Here is a 24,897-nt window from a genome sequence, read left to right on the forward strand (position 1 = left end):
ATAGGACAACCCTCTCATCCCAGGAATCAATATAGTGAACCTTTACTACACCACCTCCAAGGCAAATATATTCTTCCTTAGATAAGGAGTCAAAACTGTGCACCGTACTCCAGGTGTGGCCACACCAAAGCCCTCCACAATTGTAGCATTCACTGACCTTCACCACTTGTTTGTGGGCATTGAGCTTTTTCCAGCACTGCAGCCAGGTCGTCGGGGCCAGACTTCTTGCATTGACCTCTGTGGCTACCTCCTTCTATTCCATTCGCAGTATATGCCTGGAGGGCCACCTGAAGAAACATGAAGGCTGGAATTCTTCATTGGGTGGGAGGCCCTGTCCACCGGCTGAAGAGTCGGTGGCGAGCCCGCCTCCACCGGGCCTGGGGAGCAGGTCTGGAAAATTCCAGTCGGCCTCTGATCAATGGCTCTATTTGTCCTTTTCTTTGAGTTAACAAGCTACCTGCCACTCACAGGAAATTCTATGCCTGCCTGCCTCCATTCCCACGCCCATATTGGCACCAAAATCCTGCCCTTGGATTTTTCAGCTGTCTGGTTTTTCAGTGTCTGAGAGGTGATTTTATAAAGGCAGGTAAGATTGTTACAGTATAGATAAGTTGCTCCACAGTACTACTTTAAATTAATCTGGCAGTGTAAAATGAGGGGACACTGCTACAATTCAGTAACAAATAATTTCTGATGACAGAAAACATTTCTTCACACAAGAATGATCAAAGCGTTGAATAAACTAGTTTCAGAAACAATTGGATGTTGCAATGGGGGAATGTTAGAATCTGTCTGGCAAGGTGACATAAACTGAGCTGAATGGCCTTCCTCATCTGTAACTATCTATCAATGTCTATCCCATGGGTACAGTTTTATTCTGCAGGCATTACAGTGCAGGTTCCAAATGGCTCTCCTGCAACTCATGTCCACTCTCCCTTGGCTTGTCACTTCACTGTGGTTGGTTCAGACTCTTCTGTGGCTACTCCCAATTCTCTTCCTCCAGCAGTTGACCTTCACTCTCCAGTGGCTGGCCCCCTGCTTCATTATCTGGTCCCCTGCTTTCCAACAGCTGGTCCCCTGCTCACCAGCAGCTGCCCAACCCTCCCAAAAACGATCAAGCAAAGCCCCAAAGACCACAGTAACTCTGAGTATCCCAAATTCCAACTACCCCACACCACCTTCCATAATTCAAGATGTCATCCTCCCGGAGGAACCTACCAAGCTCTCTTTTGAAGGACTACAGTGAATTCATCTTCACCACGTGTTTTGGTAATCAGCTCCAGAGTAAAAAAAGTTTCAAAATTAACTTCACTCGTTGCCTACTTATTTTGTACCCATGCCTCCTAGCTCTTCCATCCATTTTTGACTCAAATAATTTATCTAATGGGATAGAATCTGTTCTCTTGTTCATTTGAAAAACCTTAATCATATCACCTTAATTTCTCTAATGAATAGGCCACAGTTCCTTGAGCCTATCCAAACAGCTAAGAGCTCAAGACTAAGTATCAATTTGGACATCCTCTTTCTCTCAATATGCTCCATGCATTTGGGCTTCACTAATCCCACTAGTTGTGGAGATCTAAACTAGATCCATCACTCTAAATTCTACAATATTAGTATTGAGTATAGTATTTCTGGTTGGACTGTGCCCCTGAACCCTAGTGTGTTCCCAATGGTCTTGCTCCATTGCTTGTGACCTTCAATGTTTATGGACTATGGCACCTAAGTCTCTCTCTTGTTCAGCAAGCCTTAGTGAGTAACCCTTTAGAACATGCACAAAGCTGAAATCTACCAACCACTCACTGTATTTATCTATATTAAAGACATGAAAAATAAAGATAGGATAGCCCTGGTGACAGATCATATTCTTGGGTTGTTCGTCTGTAATATGCCTTGCAGTACTGCACATGAGATAGGTAGTTTACTTGTGCAAGCTGACCAGATAGCAAGTGAGAGGGGTGCTTCCTTTTATCCCCTATAGTCTCTTCAGAGAGGATTGATGTATGCATCTTTATATATTTATTTAGCTATACTTACAGACCTACATTGAGTTGCCCAAGGGGTGCTATGGAATAGACGTGGGAAAAGGGAATGCATTGCCACTGAAAGAATTTGGAAAGAAATCTGTAAGCGATCTTCCCAGACGTATTTAAGAAAACGTTTTTTAATTGATTTTGGATAATAAATAGAGACCAAAAAGTGAGAGAACATGTTCCTGGTGGTTATACATAACATAAAAGGGAACCCAAAAATCACTATCAATGTGGATAATTGCCCAGGTATGTCCTGTACAGAAAAAGCAGGACAAATCCAACGCGGCCAATTACCGCCCCTTCAGTCTACTCTTGATCACCAGTAAAGTGATCGAAGGTGTCGTCGACAGTGCTATCAAGCGGCACTTGCTTAGCAATAACCTGCTCACTATTGCTCAGTTTGAGTTCTGCCCAGTTTGAGTTCTGCCAGGGCCACTCAGCTCCTGACCTCATTACAGCCTTGGGTCAAACATGGACAAAAGAGCTGAACTGAAGAGGTGAGGTGAGGTGAGAGTGACTGCCCTTGACATCAAAGCAGCATTTGACCAAGTATGGCATCAAGGAGCCCTAGAAAAACTGAAGTCAATGGGAATCGGGGGAAACACTCCGCTGGTTGAAGTCATACCTAGCACAAAGGAAGATGGTTGTGGTTGTTGGAGGTCAATCATTTCCATTCCAGGACATCAGTGCAGGAGTTCCTCAGGGTAACGTCCTAGGCCCAAACATCTTCAGCTGCTTCATCAATGACCTTCCTTCAATCATAAGGTTAAAAGTGGGGATATTCGCTGATGATTCCGCAATGTTCAGCACCATTCATGACTCCTCAGATACTGAAACAGTGTAGAAATGCAGCAAGACCTGGACAATATCCAGGCTTGGGCTGATAAATGGCAAGTTACATTCGCGCCACACAAGTGCCAGGCAATGACTATCTCAAGCAAGATAGAATCTAACCATCTCCCCTTGACATTCAATGGCATCACAATCGCTGAATCCCCCACAATTAACTCCTGGGGGCTACCATTGACCAGAAACCGAACTGGAGTAGCCATATAAATACCATGGCTACAAGAGCAGGTCAGAGGCTAGGAATCCTCCTGACTCCCCAAAGCCTGTCCACAATCTACAAGGCACAAATCAGGATCAAATACTTTCCACTTGCTTGGTTGGGTACAGCTCCAACAACACTCAAGAAGCTCGACAGCATCCAGGACAAAGCAGCCCGCTTGATTGGCACCCCATCTACAAACTTTCACTCCCTCCATCACCGACACACAGTGCCAGCAGTGTGTACCATCTACAAGATGCACTGCAGCAACACACCAAGGCTCCTTAGAGAGCACCTTGGAAATCCATGACCTATACCACCTAGAAGGACAAGGGCAGCAGTTGTATGGGAACACCACCACCTGCAAGTTCCCCTCCAAGTCACACACCAGCCTGAATTGGAAGTATATCGCTGTTCCTTCACTGTCACTGGGGCAAAATCCTGAAACTCCCTCCTAACATCACTGTGGGTGTACCTACCCCACATGGACTGCAGCGGTTCAAGAAGGTGGCTCATCACCACCTTCTCAAGGGCAATTAGGGATGGGCTGTAAATGCTGGCATAGCCAACAATGCCCACATCACATGAATGAATTAAAAAAAATAGCAGAAGCGCTTGCCATAATCTTCCCTCGATATGGAGGAGATGCCCTAGCATTGAAAAATGGCAAATGTGACATCCTTATTCAAGAAAGGGTATAAGGACAGTCCTAGCAACTACAGACCAGTTAGTTTAACATCAGTGGTGAGTAAGATTTTAGAAACAATAATAATGGAAAAAATCAACAGGCACTTGGAGAGGTTTGAGTTAATTAAGCAGAGCCAGTATGGATTTGTAAAAGGCAGATCGTGCTTGACTAATCTAATTGAAGTTTTTGATGAAGTAACAGAGAAGGTTGATGAAGGGAATGCAGTGGATGTTGTCTATATGAATTTTAAGAAAACCTTTGATAATGTACCACATAAAACATTGGTTAACAAAATTGAGGCTCATGGAATAAGAGGTTCAGTGTCCAAAGTGGATAGAAAATTGCTTAAGGACAGAAAACAGCGAGTCACGGTAAATCGTTACCTTTTGCATTGGAGGTTGGTAGATAGTGATGTTCCCCAAGGGTCAGTGCTGGGATCACAGCTTTTTGTTGCTATATATCGATGAATTGGATCTTAGAATACAGAGTAGAATTTCAAAATTTGCCGATGGTACCAAACTTGAAGGAGTGGCAAAGAATGAGCATGATACGAATGCAACAGGACATAGATAGGCAGAATAGACAGACAAGTGGCAGATGGAATTTAATACAGGGAAGTGTGAGGTGATGCATTTTGGCAGAAGGGAGAAGGAGAGGCAATTTGAACTAAATGGCACATTTCTAAAGAGTACAGGAACAGAGGGACTATGGGTACATGTGCATCGATCTTTGAAGGTGGCAGGAAGTATTGAGAGAGGGGTTAGCAAAGCATATGGGATCTTGGGCTTCATAAATAGAAGCATAGAGTATAAAAGCAGGGAAGTTATCCTTAACCTATATAAAGCTCTGGTTAGGCCCCATCTAGAGGATTGCATCCAGTTCTCGTGACCACACTTTAGGAAGGTCCATGAGAGTGTGCAGGGGAAATTTACCAGAATGGTTCCAGGGATGGGGGATTTTAGTTACAAGGCTAAGTTGGAAAAGCTGGTGTTGTTTTCCTTGTAACAAAGGAGATTGAGGGGAGATTTGATAGAGGTGTAGAAGATTATGACAGGCTTAGATAAGGTAGATAAGTAAATACCGTTCCCATTAACTGATAGTACAAGGACTAGGCGATGCAGATTGAACATTTTGGGCAAGAGATGCAGGGGGAATGTGAGGTAGAACATTTTTACACAGCGAATGGTAATAACCTGGAACTCACTGCCCACAAAGGTGGTGGAAACGGAAACAATCAATGATTTCAAAAGGAAATTGAATGGGCACTTAAAGGAAATAAATTTGCAGGGCTACGGGGATTGAGCGAGGGAGTGGGACTGACTGGATTATTCCTCAGAGAGTTGGCATAGACTCGATGGGCCAAATGGCCTCTTTCTGTGCCGTAAATGACTCTATGACTCTAATCACACCCACTGGCATCCTTCAGCACTGACCTCATCAGAATTTGCAGGAGCAGTGGGAGGGAACCTCTTTAGCATGGGACAGGTTGGCACAAGCTTTGCTAGGAGCACACCTCCAGTCCTTTTCTGTCCCATGTATCTGGAAACTCCATGCCTATCTCCTAATGAGGGAGGTTGCCCAGGCCCCAACCCTGGCTATGTTTTTCTCAGACCCCTGTGTAAGGGCAAATGATAAACAAAAGTTAAAGAAGAAAAACTTTTTTTCATGGTTAAAGCTACTGCCCTTGTGGGGCCCACATTTGCCCTTCTGGAGGATGGTATATTGCAACTCACTCAGTCTACCAATCTGCAGAAAAGTGCTGGTTCCCAATTGAGCCATTGGAGTGGAAACTTCTGGTGTAGGACCAGATAGTTTCCATCCCAGGGGATTTTAAAGGAAGTGGGTGAGAACATTGCAGATGCCATAACTGTAATCTTTCAAAGTTCACTTGATTCAAAAACTGATCGTTTCGATTGGAAAATTGTGCATGTCACCCTGCTTTTTAAGAAAGGTGACAGAGGTGTTATGGCCAGGTGGGTGATGGCATGGTGGGTTTCCACTGTTCACCTCTCAATTGACCACAGCAAGTGTTTTTTGTTATTAGTGTTTTAACCCCTTGTGATTTAGTTTCCAAATAAACAGTCAGTGACAGGTTTTCTTGTAGGTTTAAAACAGCAGATTAAATATTTATATAAAAATACTCATTCCCTGGGTGTTCACTACACCACTCATGCACGCATTCACTTTCACATGTATTCTCAAAAGAAGATAGATAGAAAATTACAGGATAAGAGGTGTTCGGAGTTCAGGTTGTAAAAGTTTGTTGTTTCAGGAATAACCTGTGCGATCCCCTCAGAAGGTGAATTTTAAAGTTGCAGGCCTGTTTGCTGGTTGTTTGGTATTCGTTGTGCTGTTGCAGTCTCCTGGCAGTTCACTCGGGAATGAAGATGATGCTGATGTCTTAGGTCAATTCTCACTGGTAGGAAAGTCATTTTCACAGAGGCACTTTCTTATCTTTGTTGTGGATAGCTTCCAACTTATCTCAGCAGGGTTCAACTGTGTTGGCTGGAACCAATTTCTCTCTATCTTCTAGCCTCTTGGTTATCTTTCAGGTGAATTTTACAAGGGTTGGCTTCGCCCATGTGACTTTGGGTTTCAGTCCTATCTGGGCTGTGTAATGGTCTTGATGATGGCTCCATTCCGAGGAGATGAGGGTGGTTCACACTCTATTGTAATGGAGGTTATTTGGAGACGAGAAGTATGAAAAAGGTCTTGTCTCATTGTTTTTGAGCATAGCTCACATCCAGGTGTGATTATCTGTCACATTTCCATGCAGAAGCGGCTTAATTGATTTTCAGTCTTACTAGGCATGGATGTGGATTTGAGCGCAAGAGATGCTGAGGGTCATATGTCTTATCCTCCGTTTTGTTGACAGGACATGTACTAGTCTTCTTAAAATTGTTCCTTTTTTAATAACTATTCATTGCTGCACTTCTCGTGAGTGTGACAGTGGGGGAACCAGAGAATAATAGACACGAGTTAGCCTCACATCTTTACAAAAGCAAAATACTGCAGATGTTGGAAATCTGAAACAAAAACAGAAAATGCTGGAAATACACAGCAGTTCAGGCAACATCTGTGAAGAGAAAAAGAGAGTTAGCAGGATGAATTTTATAAGCCCTCGGTGGGGGGGGGCATAAAATTGCGAGGGAAGGTGAGAAATGGAGTGCTCGTTGCCTTTCTGACATTATCGAATTTAGTCCGCGGCGAGGAAGGTCAAGGATGGCCCTCCCACCTAGGGGCCAATTAATGGCCACTTAAGGGCCTCTTCCAGTTGCCATTGGCATTTTAGCAGTGGCAAGGGGAGGGGCCTCCGCCAAGTGCAGAGACTGCCCAGTAACTCCAGGCAGCCTCCATGTGGCACTGTTTCATAGAATCATAGAATCTTACAGCGCAGAAGGGGCTGTCTGGCCTATTGTGCCTGTGCCAGCTCTTTGAAAGAGCTATTCAATTAGTCCCATTTCCATTCTCTTTTCACATAGCACTGCAAATATTTACTTTTCACGTATATATCCAATTCCCTTTTGAAAGTTACTATTGAATTTACTTCCAACACCCTTTCAGGCAGTGTATTCTAGATCATAACAATTCACTGCATAAAGAAAATTCTCTTCCTCACCCCTTTGATTTTTTTTTGCCAATTCTCTTAAGTATGTGTCCTCTATTTACCAATCCTCCTGCCAGTGGGAACAGTTTCTCCCTATCTATGCTATCAAAACCCTTCTATTCTGAACACTTTGAACACTAGATTTCCCCTAACCTTCTCTGTTGTAAGGAGAACAACCCCAGCTTCTCTAGTCTTTCCACATAACTGGATCCCTCATCTCCAGTAAATCTTTTCTGCACCCTCTCTTAGGCCTTGACATCTTTCTTGAAGTGTGGTGCCCAGAGTTGTAATACCCCAGCTGAGGCTTAATTAGTGTTTTATAAAAGTTTAGCATAAGGTTTAGCATAACTTCCTTCTTTTCATACTCTATGCCTCTGTTTATAAAGTCCAGGATTCTGTATGGTTTCTTTTAGTAGTCTTATCACCTTGTCTTGTCACCTTCAAATTGGTGCATGTGAACCCTCAGGGCTCTCTGTTCCTGCAGCCCCTCTAAAACTCCATTTATTTCTCATTATTATGTCACAATATAGGAGAACTTGTTGAAACTCAACTTCATTTAAGTTTAAAAAGAGTCGTGCGCTATGTTCAATTGATTACTTGATGCATTTAGTCAAAACTTAGTATTTACTTTATTACTGTGCTATTCAAAAAATATTTAAATCTGAGATGTAAAACATGAAACAACTGGTTCAGCACATTATCAGTTACCCTACTGTGCGCATGTGAGTGTGTGTGTACCTATTTGTGATTTTATGTGTGTGTGAATACGCACACACGCATGTGCTTTTTCTGTATGAATAATTTCCACTTGTTGCTTGTTTTTGCCCCGGGTCAGTTATTAGAATCAAATATTTTACTCAGCTTGTTAATTCTTCTTGCATCAGCACAAGGCTGAATTTGCTAACTGAATTGGTGTGGCTGCAATACTTCACGTGCTGCTATCTCTGGAGTGGCTCACTTCCATTGAGTGCTTCAGAATTCTATTTTGACATGCCAGTTTAATGTATCTTCCACAATAAGATGGGTGTTGTAAGCATTATGTGAGAGTGCTGCTTTGTTTAGATGTTCAGTAAGGTTGAATGGATTTATGTAGCAACCAAGCAATAATTTGAGATCGTCATGAAGCAGCTGAATGCACCACTTTTAGCAAAGAAAGGAAGGTGTCTGACATCATAAATGAAAAATACTGTTGGATATTTAGTGCAGCTTCTGTTTGGGTTTCAGGGGCCAGAGGAAGCGCGACACACTCCGAAACTGGCACACCCGACCAGCCTAGCCAAACACACCCTTCGTTTTCAGTCGGGGCACAGGTTAGTAGATTACAATTTTAGAGAGAGTTTGCCTACAAGCTTTGTTTCTGAATGCATGCAAGTGCATATCAAACTTTCAGTAAGAAATTTATTTTTCTGTTGCAATTCTGTCAAATTGCTGTGTGTATGATTCTCATGGCTGATTGTCGAAAATCGGTCAAACAGGGCAACAGGTTGTATCCCTAAATCACTGCATGAATATGAAACAGTGAGCTAGATTTGCATCCGCAGACCCAGGTAAATGAATTTCCAGATATTTGCACAAGAGATTGCAAGGCGTCACTATGAGTTTCAAGGATGGCTCCCAGCTGAATGGGAAAGCTTTTGCTTGGTTCCACTCTTACCTATTCCAATTATAGCCAGAATATCTCCAGCAATGGCTGCCCTTCCTGTTCTCCATACCTCTGGAGTCCCCAAGGATGCAGCCTTGGTCATGTGCTTTTTATCATCAACATGCTGCCCCTTGATGACATCATCCAAAGACATGGGGGAAATTTTAACTACAAAAAACAGGCAGGTTTGGGTCAGGTGGGAGAACTAACCCACCCACTTATGGCTTTAACTGAGGCAGGAAAGTGGGTGAGCAACCAACCGGCTCCAAGGAGGCGAGTTGACACTTTAAATAATATAACGAGGCTGCAAGCCTCATTGATATTCTACCTCTGGAATTTAACGATGGATGGCCGGGAGAAACACCAGCTACATCCAGGCGAGGGCTGCTGGATTCAGGAGGCAAATGCCTTTACACCTACCTGCTGGATCCAGCATGTCTGCCTGGGAAACCCCCATGATCGGCATCCCCCTCACCCCAGCCCACCCTATCCCACTACCTTCCCCATGGGACCTCAGTCCTCCCCCACCACACCACCCTGAGGGCCTCTGATCACCCTCCTAGGTCTCCACTCTCCACCCCACCCCACCCACTGCACGCCTCTGACCTCCCCACCCCTCCCAAGCCTCCAGTCTCCTTCCTAGGCCTCCAATTTCCCCCGCCACCTCCAATTTCCCCCACCCCCTCTATGTTAGACTCCAGAAAGCTTGTTATGGAAGGATTATGCTGGAGCCTATCTTTACACAGTTTCACATTTGTTCAGTTTCCATAGTTTTTGTTCTGCATCTGCTGCCTCTTTGGGTGGTTTCAGAAACATTTCTCTCTGAAAAGTATCACCCTGCAGAAATATGGTTTTTATGCCAATGGTTCTACACTCCCATGAATATGTGGCCAAAAGAGCTAAAATGATTTTCAAGATTACTTTTTCAGCTGTATCAGTATCACCCAGTTGCTCTTCCAAACCCCTCACAACTAGTCTCACTTTAGCCTCATAAGTTCCATCGAGGAGGACTTTTTCTGTACAAATCCATCTATGTGACAAGGCTGGCTGTCCCCTATCTGGAAGCTCTGAATAAACTCCAAACTCTCTCCAACGCTCTAATTCCTTATGTTTTGCTTCTCTTTGCGTCAAAACGCAATCCATCAGAGTCAGCATGGTTTTATGAAGGGTAAATCGTGTTTGACTAATTTGCTAGAGTTCTTCAAAGCTGTAACAAGCAAAGTGGATAATGGGGATCCTGTAGATGTAGTATATCTGGACTTCCAGAAGGCATTTGGTAAGGTGCCGCACAAAAGGTTAATACACAAGGTAAGATCATATGGGGTTAGGGGCAATTTATTAGCTTGGATAGAGGATTGGCTAACCAACGGAAAACAGAGAGTCGGGATAAATTGGTCTTTTTCTGGCTGGCAAGATGTAACTAGTGGGGTGCCACAGGGTTCGGTCCTCGGGCCCCAACTATTTACAATCTATATTAATGACTTGGATGCAGGGATAGACGGCACTACAGCCAAATTTGCAGATGACGCTAAAATAGGTGGGATAGTAAGTTGCAATACAGAAATAAGAAATTTACAAATGGATGTGATAGGTTAGGTGAATGGGTCAAAACTTGGCAGATGGAATTTAGCGTGGATAAGTGTGAGGTTATCCATTTTGGTTGGAAGAATAGAAATGAAAATTATTATCTAAATGGAGAGAAACTTCAGATTGCTTTGGTGCAGAGGGATCTTGGTGTCCTCGTGCATGATTTGCTGAAAACTAGTATGCAGGTACAGCAGGTAATAAGGAAGGCAAATGGAATTTTGGCATTTATTGCTAAAGGAATAGAGTATAAAAGTAGGCAAGTGTTGCTGCAACTGTACAAGGCATTAGTGAGGCCGCACCTGGAGTATTGCGTACAGTTTTGGTCCCCTTACTTGAGGAGGGAAGTAGTTGCACTGGAGGCAGTTCAGAGGAGGTTCACTAGATTGATTCCAGAGATAAGGGATTTGTCTAATGAAGAGGGATTGAGCAGTTTAGGCCTTTACTCCCTAGAGTTTAGAAGAATGAGAGGAGATCTAATTGAGGTATATAAGATGATTAAGGGGATTGACAAAGTAGATGTGGAGAGGATGTTTCCTCTTGTGGGGCAATCTAGAATGAGACGTCATAGTTTTAGGATAAGGGGTAGCAGATTTAAAGCAGAGATGAGGAGAAATTACTTCTCTCAAAGGATTGTGAGTCTGTGGAATTCTCTATCCCAGAGTGTGGTGGATGCCGGGACATTGACTAAATTTAAGGAGGAGATAGACAGATTTTTAATTAGTAATGGGTTGAAGGGTTATGGAAGACGGGCAGGAAAGTGGAGTTGAGGCCAAGATGAGATCAGCCATGATCGTATTGAATGGCGGAGCAGGCTCGAGGGGCTGAATTGCCTACTCCTGCTCCTAGTTCTTATGTTCTTATAACTCCCTTCCTAACAGCATTGTGGGTGTACCTACCCCACATGGACTGCAGCAGTTCAAGAAGGCAGCCCACTAACACCTTCTCAAGGACAGTTAGGAATGGGCAATAAATGCTGGCCTGGTCAACGATGCCCACATGAAACGAGTAAAAAAAAATGAGGACTTCTGCTTTTAGTTCTATTCCAAGATTGCTCTCTAGCCTTTGTTTCATTATGGAATTGGCTCAATCTACTGTCTCAATTAGCACTTTGATGTCTTTTAGGAATACTGCAAGAAGATCTCCCTCACACATTATTGGAGGCTCTTTCTCCAGTACATGTTCACTTCCTTCAGCAAGTATCACTTCCAGACCCACTATTAGAACTTGCACTTTGCTTTCTTATCCTCCATTCTTTCACCCCATTCTGCCAGTCCATGGACCTTGCTTCTTGGCCATCATCTTGAACATTTAACCAATATTTAAATTTGCCTGTAGATTTTCCTGCACGTCCCACAATTGTTGCATACCTCCATCTATTAGATCCCTCTGGCATATATGTTACCTGAGTACCTCCTTGGGGCAATTGTCCTTTGGATGCGATATCTCTTTCTTGAACGTCATGATCCCTCACATTACTATCCAACCCTTGATCTACCTCATTCTGTTCCTCAGGACCTTCATCAGAAACACATGAGTATTTGAGGCGCAAGGTGCATCGTTTCCCTCTATCAATTGCTCAGATTCTGAGATTTTGTTATTAGCCCCGATTAATCACAGTTTGATTTCCTTTCTTGATAACTACTGTCTTACCATCATGAACCAATTACTTTCCCAGGGCCCTTCCATTCCCTATGTCCCTCTCTTTTATAATACACCAAATCTCCTGAATTATATTCCACCTCAGATGGCCTTGTACGATGCCTCCGAGCTCTCCGAATTTTCTCAGAGATCTTAGCCTTGATGAAAGCCCGTCTCCCTGCATGTAAAGCATTCAAATGTGCAGAAAAAATTGAACTATTTGTAGTACTTTCTAGAGAAAGAGGACTGTCACACAGTACAGAAGGCAATTTGGGATTCTGTCCATTGATAGGGACTCTTTCCTCCAACCATCTGAAGCGAATTCTTCGCATGAACCATCCATGCCAGGGCAGTTGTCAACTTGCAGTTTGGCTGGTCAGCTAAGATTTTATGCAGCATTTCATCAACCACTGTGTGATTCTTTTCACAGAGCCCATTGCTGACAGGACTTTCAGCTGCAGTTTTCAGAACCATAATGTTCGTGTTTTCAGACATGTCTCTGAACTCGTCATTGGCAAATTCCCCTCCATAATCATTCAGAAACTCAGCTGGTGCCCCAAGTCCAGTCCCTACTCATTTCTCCATAATTTTGTCTATAATCACCCTTCTGTCCTTACTGTTTATTATTGTAGAAAGACTAAATCTAGTTGCTAGGTCTACAAAATGTAGAATGAAAATATTCTTGTCATTGTCCCACACCTTTAAATCCATGGCAACTACCTTGTTAAAGTCACGTGGAAGTGCCAATGGAAGGCTGACAATAGGATGTGATGGTGTCCTCCAATACTTTTTTATAGATTTCACACTTTTCACTAATCTCTTCTATTATCCTTGTATACTCTTCATCAATCACACCTGCATCCTTTAGCCGGGTTTTTAATCACTGACAAGCAGGGTGAGCAATTTGTCTGTATAACTTTAAGACAGTTTGCTTTTTATCTCTCCGATTCTTAACACTTTAATACTTATCTAACACTCTGACTAGAAACATCAAGTTTTGTTAAGGGTATACAATAATGCCATGACTGGGTAAACTGCAAATTCACTGACTTTCCATGCTCCATATAATGTTTCATTTGTGCCTTTTTCATAGAAGTCTTACTCAACAGTAAAGGTATTTCACAAGAGACTACATTCGTACTGATAAAGTGGCTTACTCCAGCTATTTTACATGGAATTACTACTCTCTCCAGCGACTTCAGTGTGTTGTTACCACCAAACCTAAAGCTGGTAGTACTGTCATATTCCTTAACCTTGCGTCGATCCTCACTACTAAGTGAATCCAGATAACATTGTAACCAATCAGTTCCACATACTGTCGACGTGCAAGCACTATCCAGTATAACACAGTTGAACGAATCCGCAACTAACACATTCATCACAGGACTAAAATGCCTTGTGACTAGTACAATTTGTTCAGTTTCATCTGTACCTTCCTCTTCTGTATAAGAATTCTCTGCATCGTGTGTTATTTCGAGGACTCTGCCCCTCCGCTTAGGGCAGTTCATTGCATAATGATACTTTGAGTCACATCTGAAGCACTTTTTAACTGTTCCTTGAGCATTCCTGGGATTTATTCACCTATGATTGCTGTTCCAATTCTGTCTTCCACTGAAATAGTCAAATCTGCTAAAGGTGCTTTCATCCTCATTCCTCCTGCCTTTAACTCTTCCATTGTACTTATGTCTGCTTCCAGTATCTGGACCATTCATTGCGAAATCTAGTAAACATTGAGTCCTCCATTCTTTTTATCACTGCAGAATGCCCTGTTTGTTCTACCAGAGCTGCAGGAAATGAATGTTACCCCAGGAATTTCGTTAAGGCAGCAGACATTTGATCCAACAGGGAGTCTTTGTCCAAGAACCAAACCCCAGTTAGAACCAGGATCTTGTCCATATGCGACACTCTAGCACAATCTAACAATTGAAATACTATTACTGAACCAGGGATCTCCAAATTGAATTTCCTCAATCTTCTATATAGTCTGTGAAAGTCCATGATATATTCCTCCATTGAATAACCATCTGTTTTCCAAATTCTATCAAAGTCTGACCATGCTTCATACGTATTCATAGGTCATCTTTGTTGTAGATTTCATCCAAGAATTCTAACAGAAGATCCAACCCTTCATCAGTATCCAACCAACAAGCATCCAGTTCACAAAACACTTTGCTTTTGATTATTGCTGAAAATAGAGACATGTTGTCGAAGTTTTTCGTCTTGCACTCATCAGGACAATCCACAAGAATACCAATGTATGGGAAAACAACAACGTTATACTGTATAAGAAGAGTGCTGATTGGTTGGCAAGTGAACTCGATTGGTAGAGGCGTTGCCATGGAGAGTACATCGGTTTATAGTGACTGACAGTTACTGCCAAGCTTTGTTTGGAATTTAAACCAGGCAGCTTGACTCTGATTGGTCAAGGCATTGTTCTGAGGAATGAACCAGTGAATGGCTGTCACTTATTTTGTTTAGCTGAAACAGGCGCAATCTTTGTACATGTTTAATCAGCCAATCAGTGCTCTCTTTTCTGACGGTATAACGTTATTGTTTTCCCTTACCTTGGTATTCTTGCGGGTTGTCCTGATGAGTGCAAGATGAAAGGCTTTGACAACATGTCTCTATTTTTAGCAACACTCAATATCTGTACTACCAAATGGCTATTACTTCTGATTGTACTTCTGGTAGGAAGTGACAATGCTAAGGCCATACCTTGTGTCCTCTTTGATAGAGATGTAACCCATGTCCACATATCCACTTCATTCTTCCACTGGACATATGCTTCAGACTCAGAGAATATCGGAGGGTAATCATAGCCTGACAATCCACACTTGCTTTCTGTCATATTTTCCAAAATAGCCCATGAGATTTTAGTTTTCTAGGGGGAAAAAAATCCTAGTTTCCAACCTTCAGCTTTAGGCACCCATCCATGTTAAACTCCAGAAAGCTTATAATGGAAGGATAACGCTGGAGCCTATCTTTACTCAGTTTCACATTTATTGTACAGAGTAAAGGATTACAAACATGTGGCTCATCACTCAAACCCTTCACCAGTCTCAGTAAGTGTCTGCTTAAAAGTGCTCAAGTAAGACTCCAATTAACGCTCTAGGCCCACCAACCTCCTCCCCCCCACCAACCCCCCCCGGCCTCCAATCACCCAACCCAAGGCCTCCACACCCCTCACCAGGCCTCTGATCTCCCTTGCACATGCCTCCACCTCTTTCCAGGTCTCTGATCTCCTCCACTGAGGCCTCCAAGCTCCTCCTGGATTGATCCAGCTTCTGCACCTCCAGGATTGACCTCCCATTGATCCCCCTCACTCCTTCCCCCTCTCCCCAATAAGATCAACCCTCTTTCCCACCCCTACGGATCAACCCTCACCTCAACACCATGTTCGGCCCTTCCCTCCCTACCGAGATTGCCAACTGCCTCCCCCCAGGGGTGCAGACCTACATTGTTCTGCCGCCTCCACAGACCTAATCCCTGTCTGATTATCTGGCTGGTTGGCTGCCAGGCATGGAACTGATGGGTAATACCACAGCATACAGGCAATTACAAACCTCCAGGTTCCCGACATCTTACCAACCCTCCCTACTCCCGCAAGGTATGGTGGTTAAAAGCCAGGTCATGGATCAGCTTACACATTTGCAGCCGGTGCTTGGTTTTTGCATGCTGAGATGTTCTGTGGCATGAGGCAGAGTATTTAGCCTTAGATCAGCTGTTATCATATGTCTGAATTTGCAAGATTTCCAGTGACTACCCAGAGACGCCATTAAAATAATGGAATCCTTTAGATTACCACGTGGTTATCTTAAAGTTATGTAAGGTTATGAAAATAATACTAGCCTCACAATTATGCAACAGTAAAAGGTTTGATTTTGAAGGAAATGTGCAAGAAAATAACGACTAGTATATTCTTTATTTCAACTGTAGTATTGATCCCGTGGATCAAACAAGTATTTTGCCGCATGGATGCCATAGCTGTGTACTATCGAGCCTCAGAGACAACTATGAAGTCTAAATCTAAGTTCCCACTAATTTGCAGATATCTGGAGTTGCTGATACTAATAGATCTTAATATTGTGATTAAAGATTGATTCATCAATGAGGCAACAACATTAAGAACAGTCTGTTCCAAATGTCCAAGTCCACAAACAGGCAAACAATGAATAAGTGCCAGTAAGATTGTATTACCTGGGCTTCAAGAGCTGGTTACCCGGGCACTAGGAGCCATATGTGACTTCATGGCATAGGCTGTCTTAGTAGATAATAAATGGCCACTTTTAATTTACCTGTGTTATTTCTAAATTGTAGTTATGAACCTAATTAAAAGAGAAAACCACAGACAGTATGTCAGTTTGCGTCAGGGTCACACGTGTAAATAACATGTCTGTCTGGGATACTTTCATTGAGCTCTGTTCACAGTTCTGTACACTGATGTTGAATGCAATTCTGCTCACCACAGTGCAGAAAATCAACACACTCTAATGTGGCTGTTTAGCACTGGTATGTTAATATATACGACAGAATTTAAATCAAACACCTTTGAGCTCGCACACCAGAATTACATCTGGGGATTGGGGACAAACTGGTCAACAGGGACATTAAAGAGCCATGTAATCTCCCCTCTCCCTGCAAAAACACACTGTGGGGCTAAATTTGATATCCGGAAAACAGATGCGATGCACGATTAACCCTTGCCCATCCAGAGGCTTGTCCTACTCTGTGTGCCCTTCTTCTCATTCTCCAAGTCATGTTGTATTTCAAGGGGAATGCCTACTAGTGCACCCATGTCTGTGAGCAACTGGTTTGTGCAGAAGCCTTGAAGTCAGCAAAACTCTTTTAGCACCTGTCACACCGCTCTCTGTAGACTTTTGAAACTTTGAACAACTATAGAAAGCATTAACCACTTGTAGAATCGAAGCAACAACCAGAAGAAATCAACCAGCAATTAACCTTTAAGTAGTTGATAATCCCCTTTAATAGCACAGGCGTGGGGGAGTCCCTCCTGATGCTGAATGCGTGTTCAGCTGTGTAAGGTTAAGAGAGGGCAGCCACTGGAGCGTTGAGCTCCAAAATGGCAATGTTGGCATCAATTCAGTGTTGCCTGCTGATTGATGCCATGTTCTGCCTGCTCAGTATACTTCCGGCAGCCATTCACTGCACACATGCTGACAGCCTCACCAATATGGCAGCCAGCACAACTTGCACGCACACTGTGGACAGCATCTTGGAGGTCTAAAGGCACTCGTAGCACATTAAAAAAAGATGATTAATGTTTACTCATCATACTTGTACATGCGTACTATTTATGTACATGCACACACATTAGCACGTCATCCAAAATGCTGTTCACAGAAGATGTGATTTTAACTTAGCCCGCCCGGCAGGAACAGTGCAGGTGATGGGGAGCTTAAAATCTTGCATGGATACTTGCCACACCATTCCCAAACTATTCCCGTCCCACCATACCACCACCTTAACTGACAATGTTTTAGATTCAATTCAGGTGCCTATCCCAAGCAGGCATTATCATGTAAAAGTCGTTCTCCAATGATGTAATCTGGACACTAACACAATTTTAGCTGAAATTTGTGGGAGCCACCAGCAAAACCCGATGGGACTGGAGTCTGAAAGAGAGTTTGCAGCTTCCAGATCACTACTTTTATACTTTCTTTGTCTTACCAGGGAAGAGAGTGGTGTAGTGGTAATGTCACTGAACTAGTAATTCAAAGGCCCAGGCTAATTCCCTGGGGACATGTATTCAAATGCCACTGTGCCAGCTGGTGGAATTTAAATTCAATTAATTAATAAATTTCAATTGATAAGAAAATCTGGAATTGAAAGTGGCAACCCCAGGATCATAAAGCGGCTGCTAGCCTCCATAGAACATTTAAATTACTGAATTGAAATTCCCAGAATGTCAATTGTACATGCATCACAAGTTCCAGAATGCTGCTTTTGGCTGTCTAGTGTTAAATGTGGCTCAGTTGGTAGTGCTCTCATCTCTAAGTCAGATGGTTGTAGGTTCAAGTTCCACTCTAGAACTTGAATGTCAAATTCAAGACTGACACTCTAGTGTAGTACTGAGGGCACGCTGCACTGAGTGCGGTGCCATCTTCTGGATGAGTCATTAAATTGAAGCCTGACTGCTCTCTCAGGTAAATCATCCCACAGCGCTATTTTGAAGAAGACCAGAGGAATTATCCCTGGTAGCCAAAGTCTTTCTCCTGTCTTTCAGGATGTTCAAACTGCCAGTTCTTTTCAAGTTGTTTTTCTAAGACTTTGTGATTATTCTTCTCATTAAAGTCTTTAACTACCTACAATTCCCTTCAGCAGAATAGCTCTTGCCTGGATTTTGAATATCTGACCTCTCAAATTCAAAAAGGAACTGTCAGTAATTTACAAACTGAACCAAACAAGACATGGTCTTTCCAGTTAGTGACATGACTAACCTGCTTGGCAACCTGGGGTTTTCTGAATTGTACAGTTTTTGAACTGAGAGTTTGAGTAGAAAATTGTTCACTCCTGGATTGAAAAGACCTCTCCTGGCAGGCTTGCCACAACCTTTCCTGTCTGCTCCCATCTCTTTCTCACGGAACTCCAAAACCCACTGAAGACACATGAACCCCAAGAGAGAAAAGTCTCCCACAGTGAACAATATTTAAGAAGAATACTGGGCCCCATCGAAAAGCAAGATCTACCTACAATCAAGGACTCTATAGCGAGCTTGAAGCACAGTAACAAAAAACCCTCTTCAGATATTGCCTCAAACATTTCCACTTTATTTTTCTTCTGCTCTTTCTGTCCCTATCTGCATGTGTGTATCGCGCATGCATGCTAGCGTGGGTGCATCGTATATCTGTAGGTGTTAACTGAATTAGAGTTTAAGTTTAATAAATTTCACTTTTCTTCTTTAAACCTGAGAAAACCTGTTGTGCTGGTTTTTTTGCCTTATAATTGGAAAGCAGTGAACAAGGATTCACCAAAAGGGAGCTAAAAACATGGTGTGTTTAAAATTAAACCCTGTTACAGTAAGACCAGGTGAAGGTTGAAAGGAAAGCTAGACCTCTTTCTTACCTGGCTGTAACACTGACCAGCAAATTATGGCTTGTAACATCGCCCTGGTCGTAGGGATCATGCAACCGTAGAAAATCTAGACTTAAAACCTCTTGTCGGATATAACTATGAGGAGAAGAAGTGGTATACTGATCCAAGTGTTCCAGGAACATTTATCTCCCTTATAAATTATAATCAATTGTTAGAATCATCCAATAGTGTCCAATACTATGAAGGAGGAGGAGGCCCACGTCTAAACTGAACTACATTGACATATAATGTTCTGAAGGTTGTGTTACCTGCCCGATGCCAGGGTGAAGGAAATATCCAGGTAGGAACCAATGACATAGGTAGAACTAGGAATGATGTTCTGCTGAGAGAGTTTGAGGAGTTAGGATCCAATTTAAGACGCAAAACCTCAAAGGTAATAATCGCTGGATTGCTAACTGATCCTCGCGGCAATTGACAAAGAATTAAGCAGATTAGAGAATCAAATGCGTGGCTCAAAGAGTGATGTCTGAAGAAGGGGTTTCGATTTATGGTGCACTGGCACCAGTACTTGGGAAAGAGGGAGCTGTTCCATTGGGATGGGCTGCACTTAAATCAGGCTGGGATCAGTGTCCTGATGAATTGTAAACTTCGGGTTGTGCATAGGGCTTTAAACTAAAAGATGGGGTTTCAGGTGAAGAGAGATTTAGAAATCTAAAGAGAAAAGTCACGGCAATAAAACAGTGTAGCGGTTTGGGTAAAGACAAGCACAGTGGGACAGAAAAGGACAGAGAGTTTAACGGTAATAGTGCATCAGCGAATAAGGTCCATGCAAAGAACAGAAATAAAAAAGTAAAATTAAAGGCTCTTTATCTGAATGCGTGAAGCATTCGCAATAAGACAGAAGAGCTAGCGGCACATATAAAGTAAATGGTTTAGATCTAATTGCCATTGCAGAGACATGGTTACAAGTTGACCAAGGTTGGGAAATAAATATTCCAGGGTACACAACATTTTGAAAAGACAGACAGAATGGAAAAGGATGAGTAGCCTTGATAGTAAAGGATGACATAAGGACAACAGTGAGAAAGGTTCTTGGCTCAGAGGATCAGGAAGTATGATCAGTATGGGTGGAGATTAGGAATAACAAGGGTCTGAAAACACTGGTGGGCATAGTTTATAGGTCCCCAACAGTAGTTATACCATTGGACAGAGCATTAAGCAATAATTAATTAGAGCTTGTAACAAAAGTAATGTGATAATCGTGGGGGACTTTAATCTTCATATAGACTGGACAAATCAAATTGGAAAAGGTGTTTTGGAAGGTGAGTTTGTAGATTGCTTTTGTGACAGTTTTCTGGAAAAACATGTTGTGGAACCAACTAGGGATAAAGTTATTTTAGATCTAGTACTGTGCAACGAGGCAGTGTTAATTAGTAATCTCATAGTAACAGATCACTGGGAAAAAAATGATCATAATACAACTGAATTCCATCCTGAGTTTGAAACCGACATAGTGCAGGCCCAAACAAAAATCTTAAAGTTAAACAAAGCCAATTACATACATATGAGGGGACAGCTGGCTGAAGTTGATTGAGTAAATAGACTAAAAGTTATGGTGGTACATAAACAGTGGAAAACATTTAAAGAAACAATTCAAACTGTTCAACAAAAATGCATTCCATTAAAAAACAAAAACTAAGTGGCTTAATAGGAAAGTTAAGGATAGTATTAGATTAAAAGAAGAGGTTTGTAATGTTGCAAAGAATAGTGGTAAGCCTAAGGGTTGAGAGTGTTTTTGAAATGAGCAAAGGGTGACCAGAAAGTTGATAAAAAGGGAAAAAATAGTATGAGAGTAAACTAGCCAGGAATATAAAAGCAGATTGTAAGAGCATTTTCAAGTATATAAAAAGGAGAGTAGCTGAAGTAAATATTGGTCACTTACAGGCAGAAACAAGAAAAATATCATGGGGAATGAGGAAATGGCGGAGACATTGAACAAATATTTTGTGTCCATCTTTACAGTAGAAGACACAAATTACGTACCAGAAATAGAGTGTAACCAAGGGGCTAATAAGAGTGAGGAACTTAAAACAATTAATATCAGCAGAGAAAAAGTTTGGAGAAACTTAAATGACTAATGGCTGACAAATCCCCAAGACATACGAACATACGTACATATGAATTAGGAGCAGGAGTAGGCCACTCGGCCCATTGAGCCTAAGATCATGACTGAACCGATTGCTCCACATTCCTGCCTACCTCCTTAACCTTTCACCCCCTTGCTTATCAAGAATCTTTCTACCTCTGTCTTAAAAATATTAAAAGACTCTGCTTCCTCCACCCTTTGAGGAAGAGAGTTCCAAAGACTCACGACCCTCTATGTGAAAAGATTTCTCCTCATCTCTGTCTTAAATGGGTGACCCCCTATTTTTAAATAGTGACCCCTAGTTCTAGATTCTACCACAAGAGGAAACATCCTTTCCACATCCACCCTGTCAAGACCCCTCAGGATCTTATATGTTTCAAATAAGTCGCCTCTTAGTCTTCTAAACCTGATGGCCTACATCCTAGGGTTCTAAAAACAGTAGAGATAGTGGATGCACTGGTTATGATTTTCCAAAATTCCCTCGATTCTAGAATGGTCCCAGCGGTTTGGAAGTTAGCAAATGTAACATCGCTATTCAAGAAAGGAGGGAGAGAGAAAACAGGGAACTACAGGCCACTTAAAATGACATCAGTCATCAGGAAATGCTGGAATCTATTATTAAGGAAGCCTTAACAATGCACTCAGAAAATCATAGTATGATCAAGCAAAGTCAACAAGGTTTTACTAAAGGGAAATCGTGTTTGACAAATTTATTAAAATCTTTGAGGCTGTAACTGGTAGGGTAGGTAAAGGGGAACCAGTAGACGTAGTATACTTGAATTATCAAAACACATTTGATAAGGTGCCACAGAAAAGATTAATACACAAGATAGGTGCTCATTGAGTTGGGGGTAATACAATACTATGGATAGAGCATTGGTTAACGGACAGGAAGCAAAGAATAGGGATAAACGGGGCATTTTCAAATTTGCAGGCTGTAACTAGTAGAATGCCACTAAGATCAGTGCTGGGTGTCAGCTATTTACAATTTATGTTAATGACTTAGTTGAAGAGACTGAGAGTAATGTATCTAAGTTTGCTGACGCTACTAAACTAGGGGATGGGACTGTAAACTGTGAGGAGGACACAAAGAGGTTGCAAGGTGACATAGACAGGTTAAGTGAGTGGGCAACAAGGTGACAGATGGAGTATAATGAGGGAGTGTGAGGTTATTCATTTTGGTAGTAAGGATAGAAAAGCAAAATTTTTTTAAAAGGTGTGTAACTTCTAAATGTTGAAGTTCAGAAGGATTTGGGTGTACTCGTACAAGGAGCACAGAAAGTTAGCATGAAGGTATAGCAAGTAATTAAGAAGGCAAATGGCATGTAGGCCTTTATTGCAAGGGGATTGGAGTACAAGAATAAGGAAGTCTTGCTATATTTGTACAGGTCTTTGGTGAGACCACACCTGGAGTACTGTGCATAGTTTTGGTCTCCATATCTAAGGAAGGATATACTTGCCTTGGAGGCAGTACAGCAAAGGTTCACTAGATTGGTTCCTGGGATGAGCGGGCTGTCCTATGATGAGAGGCTGAGCCAATAGGACATACACTCTCTGACGTTTAGAAGAGTGCAAGGTGATATTATTGAAATATATAAGATGCTGGAAATCTGAAATAAAAACAAAAGGTGCTGGAAATACTCAGCAGGTCTGGCAGCATCTGTGGAGAGAGAAGCAGAGTTAACGTTTCAGGTCTGTGACCTTTCGTCAGCAGAGGCTTGACAGGGCAGACACAGAGAGGTTGTTTCCCCTAGCTGGGGAATCTAAAACATAGGGGCACAGTCTCAGGAAAAGGGGTCGATCATTTAGGACTAAGGTGAGGAAACATTTCTTCACTCAGAGGCTTGTAGATGCTCCTTTGTTGAGTATATTTAAGGATGAGATAGACAGATTTTTGGTCTCTCAGGGAATCATCGTATGCAAAGGCTGAGCAGGCTCGAAGTCTACTGCTCCTATTTCTTATGTTCTTATTGTGGTGGCAGAAGTGGCCAGGTTAATTCAGAACAGATGACAATGGAGTGGGTTAATTCCACCCCATCGACGCTGCTGAGCTGAGAGACTGGAATTTAGTAGTGATAATAGTAGCAGAACAATATGGTATAGGACTGCAATGGTTCAATTCTCAAAGCATCTATGGCTTGGTTTTTATGCTTTTCCACAATTTCACGATGATTCTTTGTTGCACATGTTCCCTGTTTGTTGGATATTCAGATCTCAGTAAACATTCCTGGATTTGACCCACAGCATACTTTGCAGTATAGTCATGAGTGGGAGGGGAATAACTGCAGAATACAGTGTGTGCTGAATTCTCAAGTGTTTTGCAAAAACCCAATTGTAGAAGTTTTTCAGCCGGTAAATTGCAAAACTACTGTAGTCTTGTTGCCAAACATTCAGTTGACACAGTCACTTCAAGGGCACCGACGTCAATTCTCCTGATGCTTCTTCTGCTCATTCATACCATTCAGAATATTTCTGTTCTGGTTTCAGTTGGAGAGCTTGGAACATTCTTTTACATTTTAAATTGCTCACTTTCAATTAACAAGTCAAATTCTGCTATTCAAGAGCTGAGCAGTGATGTGATTGTGAGCCAATGCATCTGCTCACTTGAGTAACTTCCAATTTTGCGTATTAGTTATCTGCATTACAGTGCATAGAAGGGATTGGAAACAGACAGTAACACTTTTGGCGGAAAAACAAAACTCAGTACAAAGCGAAAATACAACAGCAAAGATTGCAGCAACTTGGGAACTGAATACTTCTTCAGAATTTTGGAAACCTTATGCAAGCTGAGCTGAGTCAAACTAGTCTGGGATAAATCTCATTCATTAGGAATGATGAACCTTAATTTTACTTTAGAATACAATCTATTTTTGACATCTGTCATTCTTAAACAATAGTCCACATAGCTTAAATCTCAGTCGCTGATCATAACATTCGCCATGCTGTGAATCATTGGGACTGTCCAGATATGCTGCAATGGTCTTTCAGAAACTGTACGTTACAATGTTCCTGTTGAACATTCCCTGCCTAGTGTTGGTAAGAGGTACAGGCGGCAATTTTAAAACCCAAGAACAGGTGAGGAGGGAGGAGGTGCAGAATGAAAATTTGTGATTTTTAGAGCAGGATTGCAACCTGGCTCCAGTGCACCCACTTTCGGATTTAACAGAGGTGCATTTGGATGCTGGCGAGAAACCTACTCTCCAAGTTCATGTATTTCCTAATTGGATGTGGTGCAATTATTGGTGCAATTAAAATCCTTGGAGATGTTAATGACTTCCTTTTAACTTGATTTAGTTTGCCTCCAAATTTTACTTGAGCGGCATGGGTTTGCCAGGGTTCTGGAAACTGACCAGGGAAATGGAAGCGAGTTTGATCAGCAGTTCAGTTGGATGTATAAAGTTGTCATTGTCCCATCTGAATAAAAGCTCACTTATTGCAGCTGCTGTGTTAGTTAC

At 42.2% G+C, this 24,897-nt stretch overlaps 1 protein-coding gene across 1 annotated transcript in view; it reads left to right on the plus strand.

Moving 5' to 3' along the window:
• Positions 1-24,897, plus strand: part of pou6f2 (POU class 6 homeobox 2) — an 812,705-nt gene that overhangs the window by 281,473 nt on the left and 506,335 nt on the right. Inside the window, exon 3 of the mRNA XM_068032227.1 lies at positions 8,601-8,686. Coding sequence (XP_067888328.1) covers positions 8,601-8,686 — 86 coding nt within the window. The remainder of the gene's footprint in view (positions 1-8,600; positions 8,687-24,897) is intronic.

Source organism: Heterodontus francisci, chromosome 5 (genome assembly GCF_036365525.1).
Source record: "Heterodontus francisci isolate sHetFra1 chromosome 5, sHetFra1.hap1, whole genome shotgun sequence".
Lineage (NCBI taxonomy): Eukaryota > Metazoa > Chordata > Chondrichthyes > Heterodontiformes > Heterodontidae > Heterodontus > Heterodontus francisci.